Source organism: Apis mellifera, linkage group LG10 (assembly GCF_003254395.2).
Source record: "Apis mellifera strain DH4 linkage group LG10, Amel_HAv3.1, whole genome shotgun sequence".
Taxonomy (NCBI): Eukaryota; Metazoa; Arthropoda; class Insecta; order Hymenoptera; family Apidae; genus Apis; species Apis mellifera.
Window position 1 is genome coordinate 3,889,372 of NC_037647.1, and position 12,980 is coordinate 3,902,351.

Below are 12,980 nucleotides of genomic sequence, written 5' to 3' on the forward strand. Positions count from 1 at the left end.
ATAGTTTCTCACTGACATAATTACTGACACAAATTATACAGTTAAATAATGAAATGAATATGTTAATAATCAACTGATACTTATTACTCACACTTTAAATAATTTTACACAAATTAATTATAAAACTTCCATCATTTTGCCACTTATTTTCACAAATATCAATCACTCCACAATCAACACTAAGTTGAACACTTAATCCTTGAAATCCTTCCACGATTCCCTCCCCAATAAAATCTTTCAATACATCTCACCTGGGTGGTCGAGTCTCTTCTAGTGCTAATCAATGGGTGGGTCGGTGTGTTGACGTTTGGCGAGCCAACGGGACTGGAACTACCGGAAGTCGAGGTTCCTGGAAGTGGAAGGCTGCTACCCACCGTTGGAGAGACGCTTGGTGGCGTCACTGATGACATCACGATGGTAGGGGTAGTGATGGACGACTCGAGGGTTAAATTTTTACTGTCGACGACGGTCGCGGCCTTCGGCTCCATCGTCACTGTGGTCGACGTGGTCACCGCGGTAGTCGTCGACGACACAGTTGTGGTGGTAGTCGTGGTGGACGTTTTTGATTCGCTACTTGTTGTCACGGATGTTTTGCCCTCGATACTACTCGATCGTTCGCCTTTGTCCATGGAATTACGCGCTTCCAAATGCTCTCTGAAAAATAAAAAAATTATATCAGTCGGATTAATGGAAAATACAGTGGTAAGAATTTTTCATCAATCGTTTTTGCTTACGTATTTTTACATTATTAAATTTTAAACTTTTGTTCCTTTAATTGTTACATGAAATACACGTGAGAATAAGAATTTTTATTGTAAGAATAAAGACGAATTCAGTGCAGAATTGAACGTAATGTTAATGATGTTTTGATTGATAATAACTAACATTATTATTCAATCAAGAATTGATTGATTATCGTAGGAAGTAGTAATCTTGCATCTGATTGTAATCTATAATCATTAAGCAAATACAATGAACTATTGCTATTTATGTACATACATGGATATAAAATTAAATTATATGAAGATAAAAAGAAAATCTATCTTAGATATTTTTAAAGAAACGATAGTAATTGATATTTCATATTTGAACAACAATGAAATATAAATATTCTCGATTAATATCCATTGATTAAAAAATATTATCACTTTGAATGAATTATCGATTCAATCATAATCAAAATGTAATCATTTCATAATTAATAATCGTCCAATTAATCATAAATTTTGATTACTCTTAATGATCAGTGATTAATAATTTTACGTTAATAATTAATAATCTTCAACTACTCACACTCGCAATTGCTAATCAATTTTGCAACGATCAGATATATTCGCTTAAGATATTAAAAGCTATTAATCCATCCCTATAATTGTATCACCTCGTGTCGAATTTTATTTTAACGTGATTTCTTTCTTTATCGAACGTGATAAAATATATAAAATAATAACGTACGATGTCAATTCTGGCCAAAATAATTCGGAAACCAAACCATCGTTAATTAAACCCCCTAAAAGTGAGTCGAAATTAACCCACTTGGCGTTCAAAGCCAATCTCGTTTTCTTTATCATTGCACGAAAACCTGGCAAGGGAGGATAATTAAATTCCCTTACAGAGGAACAGAAGCTCCGCTCAAAGACAAGGCTAGACACGCGTCACAATCGAATTCAGAGCCACGAGAATCCGATTGTTGGGTCGTTATGTACCTGACAGCATTGCTGGCCGCGCTATCCGTACTCGAAGCGCTCGGTCTTTGATCGCTTCTGTAATATTTCACGGGCATCACGCCGCTTCCACTGTCCATTGATTGCTGCGATTGCTGCGATTGCCTGCGCCTGTGGTGACGGCAATTATGCTTCCGTTCCCCTTGATTTTTCGCCCTTCCGCTCTCCCCTGACCCCCGTCGAGATCCTCTCGAATCGCTCTCTCTGAACCCTGCGAAATATTCGAGTAATTTGAATAACGAGCAAAGCTTGTTGGATGTTCCTGTCGGATACGTTCTATTAGGATAGAAGAAATTTCTGATGAAAAGTTACAGCGAATGAAATATCGGATATTGATATTTTAAAATACTTAGACAAATAGTGTGGCAAAACAAAGAAATGATATATAGATTTTATAAACATGATTAAAAAGATGGAATTTATCAAATAATAAATTGCTTCATTCTTCAAACATTGCACTTGAAACTGTAGATTTCTGTGTATTCGAATTTTACATAAAGCTCGTGATATTAAATATTGTAGATCAAAAATCGTGTTTCGAAACGAGGAAAATATTCATGAAAAATACCAATCCCATCGAAATAATCAAGAAAGAAAGAATTTCCATCAACCAACCTCGATAGGTGGGCGAAATAACCGTAGGGGGTGGTTGCGGCTGAGGCGTCTCCTTCTTTCCCCATAATCTGGCAAAATCATTTTTCAGCTCGGTGATCGTTGAATCTTTTCTCGATTTCGTAGACGACTGGCTTCTGATCCCGCTGTCCACCGAGCTCTCCCTCCTCTTGCGCAGCCTCTCAAGATGGCTCGCATCCGTGGTCGTTTGCCTGGACCACGGAAAAGATTTCGCTATATCTCCCAATGTTTCGCGACGATACAGCTTGTTCCCCCGCTCGCCCTTTCCACCGCCACCCCCGCTCCATTCGCGCAAAATATCTGTCAATTGTGCCAAGCTCGATCGTCGTCGACGTTGATTGGTCGCAGGTTCTTGCGGCTCGTTTGGCGGGGATATCGAAGTGATCTGTGTCGCCGAATCGCGCCTTCCAGTTCCTGAATCGATATTTATCACATTGTGATTAATTATTTTTTTAATTATTTATACGATTATATTAGTTCGAGTCTCGATTTTTGTTTCCTCTTACGAAAAAGTTTTATGGAAAGTTTTATGGAGAATGAGAAAAGCGATTTTCGGAGGGGAAAAAAAAAAAGAATCGTGGTGTAATGTATGCCTTGGCGAATTTTTAAGAGTGAGATTTAATTATGAGATTTTCCTACGTTGTAATACACGTTGGTTTAAAAGATGAAAATTAATTTTTTCCTCTGGGAAATTTTTTTTTTTTTTTTTTATGAACGGAACGAAATGAAATATGACGAAATATTTGTTGTGCTTCGCTTATTAATAGAATTGTATATGAAATTGTATTAATGTTTCAGAGGCTATTTCGTAAGTAGATTGCCATGAAACGTATTTTAATAATGTAATTATTTAAACGAATATTAATTTATTACACAATTTACTATTTACTACTATTTATGCAATGATTTATTCGTTGAGAATAAATATATTTCTTTCGACATCTTTAACTTTGGATAAATATAAAAGAATGAATGAAACAAAAAATTTGAAACACTCACCAAGACGTTGTTTCAAGGTGGATTCCTCGACCTGTTCCCGCATAAGATCGTCCCATCCATTTCCACCTTGCCACACCAGGCCGACCTGGTGGCTCAGGATCGGTAGATTACACACGAAACAGATCGCTGTCATGCTTCTGAAATCGAAATATCCACAGATAAGATGATACGTCTCGATTATGGGCAAATATAATGAACTCAATGTGAAAGGGTGCAACGTCTCAACGATAGATTTTCAAACGTGAAATCCAGGCCATGCCAACAGAGCGTTTGTGAAGTGACACTCGATGATCGAGGTCGTGGTTTTTCTTCGCTACCCTCTACGTGGATTTTCTAGGATCACTTTCATGCTTGACAGGGTCACGAGACCCGCTTCTCCAGCGACCAGAAAAGGAGAACGAACGAAGATGAAGCGTAATCGAGTCCACTTTTCGAGCAAACTACTACGATACTACTCAAAATCGTGGATAGGAGAGGTTGATGGAATTTATCAACATTGATAAATATTTATCCTATTCTTTTCTCAAAGTGAAAAATTTACAATATTATTCTTATTCTCGTTGAAATATTAATATTTCCTCTTAATTAATTTATTCTATTTTAATCTTTTATATATATAATTATAATCTTGTTCGATTTTCTGTAAAAATATTTAAATATTCGAATGTAAATTAAGAAGAAAAAAAAAGATTCAAGAAATCTAACAAATACATTCGAAAAAATTCATTTTATATTAACCATCAACTTCCCGCTCGATCAACTTATTTACTGATGAGCAAAACAATACTTCTACGAATACTTTTCACGTTCCTTTTAATTCACACAACACAATATTTCAAACGCAAAGCGAAAATTAAGAGTAGGAGCGCGTTTTTTAAATCGTTTGGGACACGCTCCTGCTCGTATTTTTTTTTTCTTTTCTTTTTGAAAAAAATTACTCTCCCGGTTAATGGATGTGCCGGCAAACGATCGCCAAACAGAACAATACTCCGGCATAATGGAGGTACGATATGTAACGCAGATACGTGGCTAAAGGGCTGGCATTCGCGTGGCCAGCATCATTCCAAAAGCGTGGATGCAGCGGAAACGAGATATGTACACGTGTATTCGTGTATCTAACCAGTGCACAGGTCGTGGAAACAAGTTTTCACGGCAGATAAAGCAGCCACTCTTGGTCGGTGAACAAGTTGAAAATGTGATATTCGTTCACGGGTAGGAATCGTGCCGAAAATGACCGTTTGATTCGCCAGAGAATTTGGCATTTAAGTATGATTCAATTTGCAGCCGAGTTTTGAATGGGGAAAACCGGTTTGAAAACTGAAAATTCAGACCTGAAAATTCAGGCATAGTAATCAAGTTTTACATATCGTGTGCTACGATATTTGCAACGAGTTTGAACATTAATTAGATAATTGTATAATAATTATATATATTGTGTGTATATAGTGATTTTATTTAAATGAAATAATTTACATATTAATAATTGCATAAAAACAATTATTTTAATTATCATTTTTTATTAGAAATATAAATTTTATGTTATTATGTGTGATCTAGAATCGAATATAGAAAAAATTATTCAAATAAAACAAGATTCTCTTCAATTTATATAAACTATTTCAAAAATTATTCATTCATTTTATTTCGAACACAATGAAGTTATTTTTAAAGTAAAAATAATTCAATATCTCGAATTTTATCTCTATTTCAAAAAAATATATATATACGTATGTCCAAGCCAAGTTTCAATGTTCTCGAATTATGCTTGAATGAATATAAAATTTGTATAAGAAAAATTTGATTCTTCTTTTGAAATTGAAAGGATCCTTAGAAAGGAATCCTTTCAGGTTCAGTTCACTTGTACGACAAATTTTTCCATTCTACGATTCGAGCAAACTGCAGTCCTATTTTAACCAATCTTTCCCTAATTCCGGCTCTATAAGCTCGATATAAGTACGTATTTAAAAAATATTATACGAACTTATACTTCTTGCAAACTGGATATTCTTAAACTTTGCAAAGTTTCCACGAAAGTTTTATCCTAGAATTTGTTATTTTCTTCAGATAAAGAAGATGAAAAAGATTTTTTTTCATCTTTCGTATTGGAACGATGTCTATAAATTTATAAACGTTTGATTGTGAAAAATTCTACGTATACATTTTCCAGTAAAATATCGGAAAAATGAAATTTTTAATTAAACTTTTGGTATTAAATATTTTATTATTTTACTTTTTTGTTTTTGAACTTTCTTCCTATAAAAACGATATATCGGCAACAAATTGAATCATATTGAAACGTGTGAAATTTTCGATGCTATCTTTTCTCGAAAATTGATCTTTATGCGCAGGTATTCAAATTAATATTCAGATGCTATGCTATATTTGAATTTATCACTTTGTATTGAAGAATCATTTAAACTTATGAAGATATGAATTGTCCATCGCAGTTTATAAATACATTAAATCTGGAAGCCAAACACAAACTCAAAAATTAATACATAAAAATATCTGTTCAATCTTATTTTATTAAATTGCATCAAATAAAATAAGACTCAGCTGATTTTATACGAAAAATTTTGTATAAATTTACAGCCTAAACGATTCATATTTTCATATGATAAAAATAATTCATAATATCCTTTTATAAAATATACAAAGATAAATAATTCATACGAATGCTCGAATATTAATACGAATACTTTCATTCTCACCTCGACTTCACCCCAAAGAGATAACTCTGCGCCACATCCTGTGCATGATTATAAAAAGAAACTTGAGAGAAGAAAGGAAGAGAAAGAGAGAGAGAGAAAGAAAGAGAGATAGAGCGAAAGAGAAAGATAATAAAGAGAGATAAAAAATAGCCGTGTTTCTGCCCTCGTATCGATCAGCGTATATATATACTATATATATGTATAATAAAACTGTGAAAAAACGAGTTTCAAAAACGAGAACAAAACTGTCATCAGAGTGTATCTGGTCTGACGATTCGACCTGTAATGTCGAAGTCTGGGGTTCTGCAACGACATCGCATGGCAAGGCTCTGGCCGACCTGCAAAAGATACACACACACAAAAATGTTTTTTTTTTTCTTCCTGTCTTCTCCAGAAGATCTACAATGGAAGTGGTTGAGAAACAGATGTAATGAGTCCCCACGACGACGTCGTATCCCGAAGTGATAGAATAATTAAAACCTATTCGTTCATTTCGAAGCCTGTTTTTTTTACAATTATTTGGAATGGATCGTTTCTGATGATATTCCATTTATATTTAAATGGAATATTCGTGTATAAAGTATGATTTGTATAACGGGTGAGAGACGTTGGAGAAGCTCCACTTTAAAGTGGATCATTATCAACAATACATGGTGTTCCTAAACATTCATCCATGTACTAAGTGTGATTGACATAGCTTAATTTTGGTGATTAAATGGGAACTAATGGACTCTATGTCATAATAGAAATCCGAATCTAAGGTAAACTTGTTATGTCACAACTCAAATATAATCTACGCTTATAATCTAATCCAAATTTAACCCAAATTTGATCCAAACCTAAACTAATCCACTGCGATTACCTAACTTTAAATTTTATATAGATAAATGATTGGATATTAAAATTTTCACGCAATTTCTTGCAACTTAAATTATTCAAATAACAAAGTTAACAAATAATGAAGTTTTAATTAGAAGTAGAATATAATTATCATTTGTATGAATTCTCAAATATAATAATAAGTTTCGTAACATTTTGAATTAATCATAATTTAAGAAAACGATTACTTGTTACAAATACCAGACGAAATTGTCAGATATTTTTATCTTTCATAATTCCATCGTTTCTTCTCTGTTGGTTTTCTGTCGTTCGATATTTTAAATAATATTTTGTTCATGCAATAATTACCTGGTTAAGTGATATTTAATGTACTCCCTGCAGAGTATACTTTGTTCATATTTACCAATCTACTACCACATCCAAAAATCTTCTTAAAACGATTTATAGCGAAGGAGAATCGCAAATATTTTTGATTCTTTTTTTAAAATATTGTATGTTTAAAAATTTTTATATTATTTAATTCACTATTAATATGACATTTTCATATATTTTAAGATTCTAAATTTTTAAAAGAAGCTTAAGCATAAGAAAGACTTTTAAACCATATATAATTAGATTATTAATTAATCTCTTTATGATTAAACCGAGACAAACTAAATTATTTTTTTATTTTCGATATATAAAAGATTAATTTTATCAAAAGTAAATTTTTAAATAAAATTCCAAGAATAAATAATTCAAAACTAAGGATGAAATATTTATCTACCTATTTTGATAATCATGATGTCAAAAATGTGTGATCCATACGTAATCATCAACCGGTGTAAATCTCCTTACCCGAAATCCTCTATTATTAATCCTTGCATTTATAATTTATTGGACACGTTAATAATTCAGCGTACGGTGACACAGGAGAAAATGATATTGCGTGAAGGAAGGGCGATTTATGTAACCTCGGGGATTCCTCGACGAGGAACTCCCACAAGGTCGTCTGAACTTCGAAACGAATACCTCTTTTCTTATGTCGTGCGATGTAGTTCTGCGTTTTCTTTTCGTTTGTGGGGCGAAAAACTTTTCCAGATTTATGAAAACATAGCGTACGCGTGAATTTTCTAACCGCGGAAAGAGGACTGAAGTTTCCTTTTTAGAGTTTTATCCTTCCTCGAATCCCTTTCCCCAGTTCTTAACCAACCACTGTTTTCCATATTAATGCCTTCAACCATGGAAAGCCGTGTAGTAATATATTTCATAAAAGATTCATGAATTTTCAAACTTTTTGTATTAATACAAATATTGGAAATATTTAATATTTAATGATAATAATATCCTTTTTCTCGTGTAAAGTAAAATCGGATGGTAAATTGGGATATCCGTCATTGGATATAAGAAGTGGAATATTTAAACACGTAATATAAATCGTAGAATTGAAGAGTGATATAGGATTTCCTTATTTCAATTCGAAACATTATATTTCATCTCGATATTCTTTTATATGAAAACATTATTATAATTGCATAAAAATTTAGATTTAACGAAAATATATTTTTAATGAAAGAAATGTAACATTAATATTTCGTATTACATATATTAGTACAAGTGTTGTGACATTAATCCTTAGTACGTGCTTTTAACAAGATGAATTTAATTATCGTAATTAGTGCCGTGTCCAGCTGTTTACATGATCAAAATAAATTCCATGATACGCGCGATAATCGATAATAAAACGATTTATCATCAGATTTTGTGAATCTATTTTTCGTCGTAATTTCTATCTATTCGATTCTAAATGCCATTTCAAAAATCGAGGAAAATGATTTATTCATTTGAGTATGTAAAAAGTTTCAAGGATCCTTCAAAGAATGTTGAGCCGGAAGAGGTTCAAGGAAGGCAGAAAGACAGGGAGATAAAATAACTTGCAGACAAGATGCATCCTACCATCATGGCAATAAATCACCATTTCTCGAACTACGAATAAAAATACTTCTTGAGACAAAGACAAAAAATGGTGTTTTGTTCGTAGCAAAAGAGCTTTTTCAAGATTTATAAAAGATGTAGGAGGAAGAAGATATTAAAAATAAAGTATAATAAAATATGAAACAATATTTTTCTTTTTTTCTTTTTGCATATAAATTCAAATAATTTGGAATAAAACTGTAATATAAAAATCATTGTAAATATAATCAATTAATTAATTAAAAAATTACAAATTATTTTAAAAATTATTATTCGAAAAATAATCTTCTTGAAAATATTATTATAAAAATATTATTATCAATATTTTTAATAATATTGATCAACACTATTGATCAGTATATTTTAATGGCTGTAGTATTCCTTCATGAATATTGAAAATTCTCGAAACATTTGAAGATATGTTGGATTTTCTCATCAAGAAATTTATCTCAATTTCTCACGATCAATTATTGAATCACCCTCCAGTAACCGCTTTAATTCACCTCCACAATTCCGTTTCCTCTCTCTATTGATGATCGATTAAATTTGCATACGAATTGATTTAAAATTGCTCTACTCGCGATTCTCCCTCAGGAATAATCCCACGTTGAGACTCCTTTCATCAACGTTCATGATTTCATATTCCAAGTGTTGATTTGAACACGCGATTAACGCGATTAAACGTGATTCGTTTGAAAGCAATCTCAAATTTTCAACAATTCATATCGTTATTCGTTTTCTATTTTTTCAAGTTCCAATCATGTTTAATCGATAAAACGAATATTTGTATGGTCTTTCAAAATGAAGGATGCAAAGAGTATTTATTAAAATAGGTAAAGTATTGAAAATGACTTTTTTCCTCTTCAATTTAATTTACTTGATTTAATTGGAATAATTTTTGAAACGTGTATGTTTGAATTTTAATAACGGGATAAATATTTCCAGACAATTTGATTTCGTATAATTTTTAAAATTATAAAAAGAGAGATTCGATGGAAATTTCATCTTTCCTTTAAACGTATTCGAGGATCAATTTTATTCCAATCTCTGAAGTAATAAGGAAATTTTACGATAAATTTAAAAAAGGAAGAAAATTTTCATTTTCAAAAATCATATTCTTTTTTTTTTTTTTCTTAAATACGAAAAATAATTTACAACGATAATTCATCGAAAAAATTTTTAGGAATCTTTAAAATAGGAACCTTAAAAATTTCATTTTAATCATTTTACATCGACAGAATCTGTAAACAGTTTGTACGCGACACAAATTGCAATAATGCACCCATGATATGACATCGTATTGCGGTTTGCATTAACTGCCGGTGAAACGTCCACGTGTCACAGATGGAATATATTCGACGTTTCGCGGCGTGACATTAATTTTCACGATGATGCTTCGTCCATTCGTTGAACATTGTATAAACGCGGCCATTTGATATCGAACGAATGCTTTTTTTTAAAATCTTCCATTTTATTTAATTGACAAACAAATGGACCGAGAGAGGAAAATTCACGATGTTACTTTTTCATGGATTTCTTTTTATAAAAAAAAAAAAAAAAAAATCGACACAAAAAAATCGGTTATTATAATATTTTCCATAACGGGGAAAAATTAATAAACTATTAATTAAGCTAACGAAATTCATAATGTTATGAAACCTATAACAGCTTTCTGTACTCCTTCATTAAATTTCAAAAACTTCAATAATTACATCATCATTATGGATTTACTGATATCTTGCACGATAATGTATTTCGTGCAATTTTATATCTCATATAGGAAAACAAATCTTTTATTGTCTGTGAATAATTGTAACATTAAAATAATGAATTTATGTAAAATTTATTTTATATATCATATGAAATAAATAATACATATGAATGATTCAATCTTTATTTAATTGAAAATATATCTCAAAATATAAAAATTTTTCATATTTCATTAATATTAAATTTATAATTTTATGGAAAATTATTAGTAACACGTGTGTCTGGCTAGAAAGGATCATATTCCTATATGATAAATTTTAAAAAAAGCCACGTATCAATTAATTTTACAAGTTTTATAAAATCCATATGCCAATTAGTTTCATAATAGCTGGATGCTCGATTAATTACATAAATTCATGACGTTATACGAATAAAATTTTATAAATGTCATAGCATTATCTGATAAATCTGTTATTAAAAATACAATTATTCCCTTTTAATAAAATGCCATTAATTAATTAGAGTTAATCCATTATCAACTTAATATTTAATTAACAACCTTCAGCTTTTAATTAGTTTACTTAATTTTTATAATTTAATTAAAAATCAACTGGAGAACGTTTAAAATTTCTCGTTTCAAATTTTTTTTCTTCAATATTTAAATTTTTCCTAACATCTACATGTTAAAAGAAAACGTCGAAAAGAATCAATAATTAAAAATTCATATGTTATATAAATATATAAAATTTATATCGAATCAATACATCATAATACTCTATCTGTAATAAAAATTAAAAATGAAACTTTTAAAAATCTCGAAATAACTTTTTCTCGCTCTCTGTTGAATATTTTAACGCCAGTTTTAACATTTTTAAAGATCATTCTACATCCTCCTAACCTGAGAAAAAAAATAAAAAAGAGGAAATTTTATTCCTTCGAGGAAAGTGAAAATTTGTCCCCCTCCTGCTGGCAAGGAACACTTCGTGATTGCATTTTTGAAGGAATAAACGATATTTCCGCGCGACGGTTACAGCGGTATATTTTTCCTTCACTAAATTGGAAGGCTTGCTCGCATCCCTGCCGTCTTAATAAAAATCCAGCCTCGAAAGTAATTCGAAAAGTCGACTGTCGTGTCGTTCGAAAAAAAACTCATTTTGAAAAGTAGAAACAGATTAAAAGAAGAACACTATTTTTCTTTTAAGAAGAAAGAATTAAAAAGTAAATATTTTTTTAAAGGAAATGAATGTTCTAATGAATGAAATTTATATAAATTTTGGAAATTACAGATTAAAATTGTCAGTAATAATTTTGTACGTGATAAATTTGAGAAAAAAATTTAACGAAATTAATAAAAATTGTAAGAGCAACATCAGAAATAACAATGTATAATTCGTCACTTATTAACTCGATTTATTAATTAGATATTAATTAGATAATTATTAAGCAAGAGGGCTATGAACACTTCACTTTACGACCTCGTGATAGTACTATCGAAGCAACAGTCAATGTGTACAGAGCTGGTGATCCACAGGTGGCTCTTAAATGGAAGGAACGAAGCTAGTAAAACGTCTTCGAAAGTGTGAAACTATGTTACAATTATTATTTCAATCTATTATACCTTTATAACCGATTATGATTTTGACTCGACTAGTTCTTTCCATCAAAAAATTCCCATGAAAAGAATCTTGTTCGAGAAAAAGAATTTTATAAAATTATAGAATTACAAACCTTATAAATAATCAATTCTTAAATTATTTAAATTTTAGAAAAATTTATATGCAATATTAAATATTGAAATATGTAATGCAAGCCGCTTATACACCTATAGAAACCGATAAAACAAATCAATCATGGTCAAACACAAGTGGTTAGATCGTTTATAGCCAGACACAGATATCGATTACAAACATAAGTAGTACGGTTTATTTATGATCAGATAAGTGGAACAAGACAAAATAACCCAACAAATGCATTAAAATAATCATAGTCAGGCAAAGAAAATATATATTACGATATGTTTCTTATTTTTCTATATATTTTCTTGCCATGTGTGTGATATATTGTACATTGAAAAATTGGTTCCTTCTTATAAAATTCATTAAATTGCAATTTAATTCCTTTAATTCCAATACAATGGCAAATCGTCGAAATTTCCTGAATTAATATGAATAGGAATAATCCATCAGAATTCCTTCAAATCCACGAATTTCATCCGCATCTGCGAACGTTCATGTAATTATAGTAAAATATATCCGTTCTTATTTTACAACTATCTCAAATCCACGCCTAGCTGATAAACAATTTAATGCATTTTGCTCGAATGTGAGATTGAAATTATGCAACACGGCACTAGAGGAATTCTATCACGAGTAACCGCACGGACAGATTCATTTTCACGAGTATTTACCTC

At 30.9% G+C, this 12,980-nt stretch overlaps 1 protein-coding gene across 6 annotated transcripts in view; it reads right to left on the reverse strand.

Annotated features, from left to right (window-relative positions):
- The window catches only part of LOC410006, a 142,316-nt gene that overhangs the window by 51,757 nt on the left and 77,579 nt on the right, over window positions 1–12,980 (reverse strand). For 4 of the 6 annotated variants that reach the window (XM_026443494.1, XM_026443493.1, XM_006560821.3 and 1 more), the window contains 4 exons: window positions 3,357–3,493; window positions 2,340–2,771; window positions 1,707–1,935; window positions 252–654 (listed from right to left, as the gene is read on the reverse strand). In XM_026443494.1, coding sequence (XP_026299279.1) covers window positions 252–654; window positions 1,707–1,935; window positions 2,340–2,771; window positions 3,357–3,493 — 1,201 coding nt within the window. Of the gene's footprint in view, window positions 1–251; window positions 655–1,706; window positions 1,936–2,339; window positions 2,772–3,356; window positions 3,494–6,347; window positions 6,406–12,980 lie in introns of all 6 variants that reach the window. The other 2 variants (XM_006560820.3, XM_026443495.1) reach the window with 1 other exon arrangement.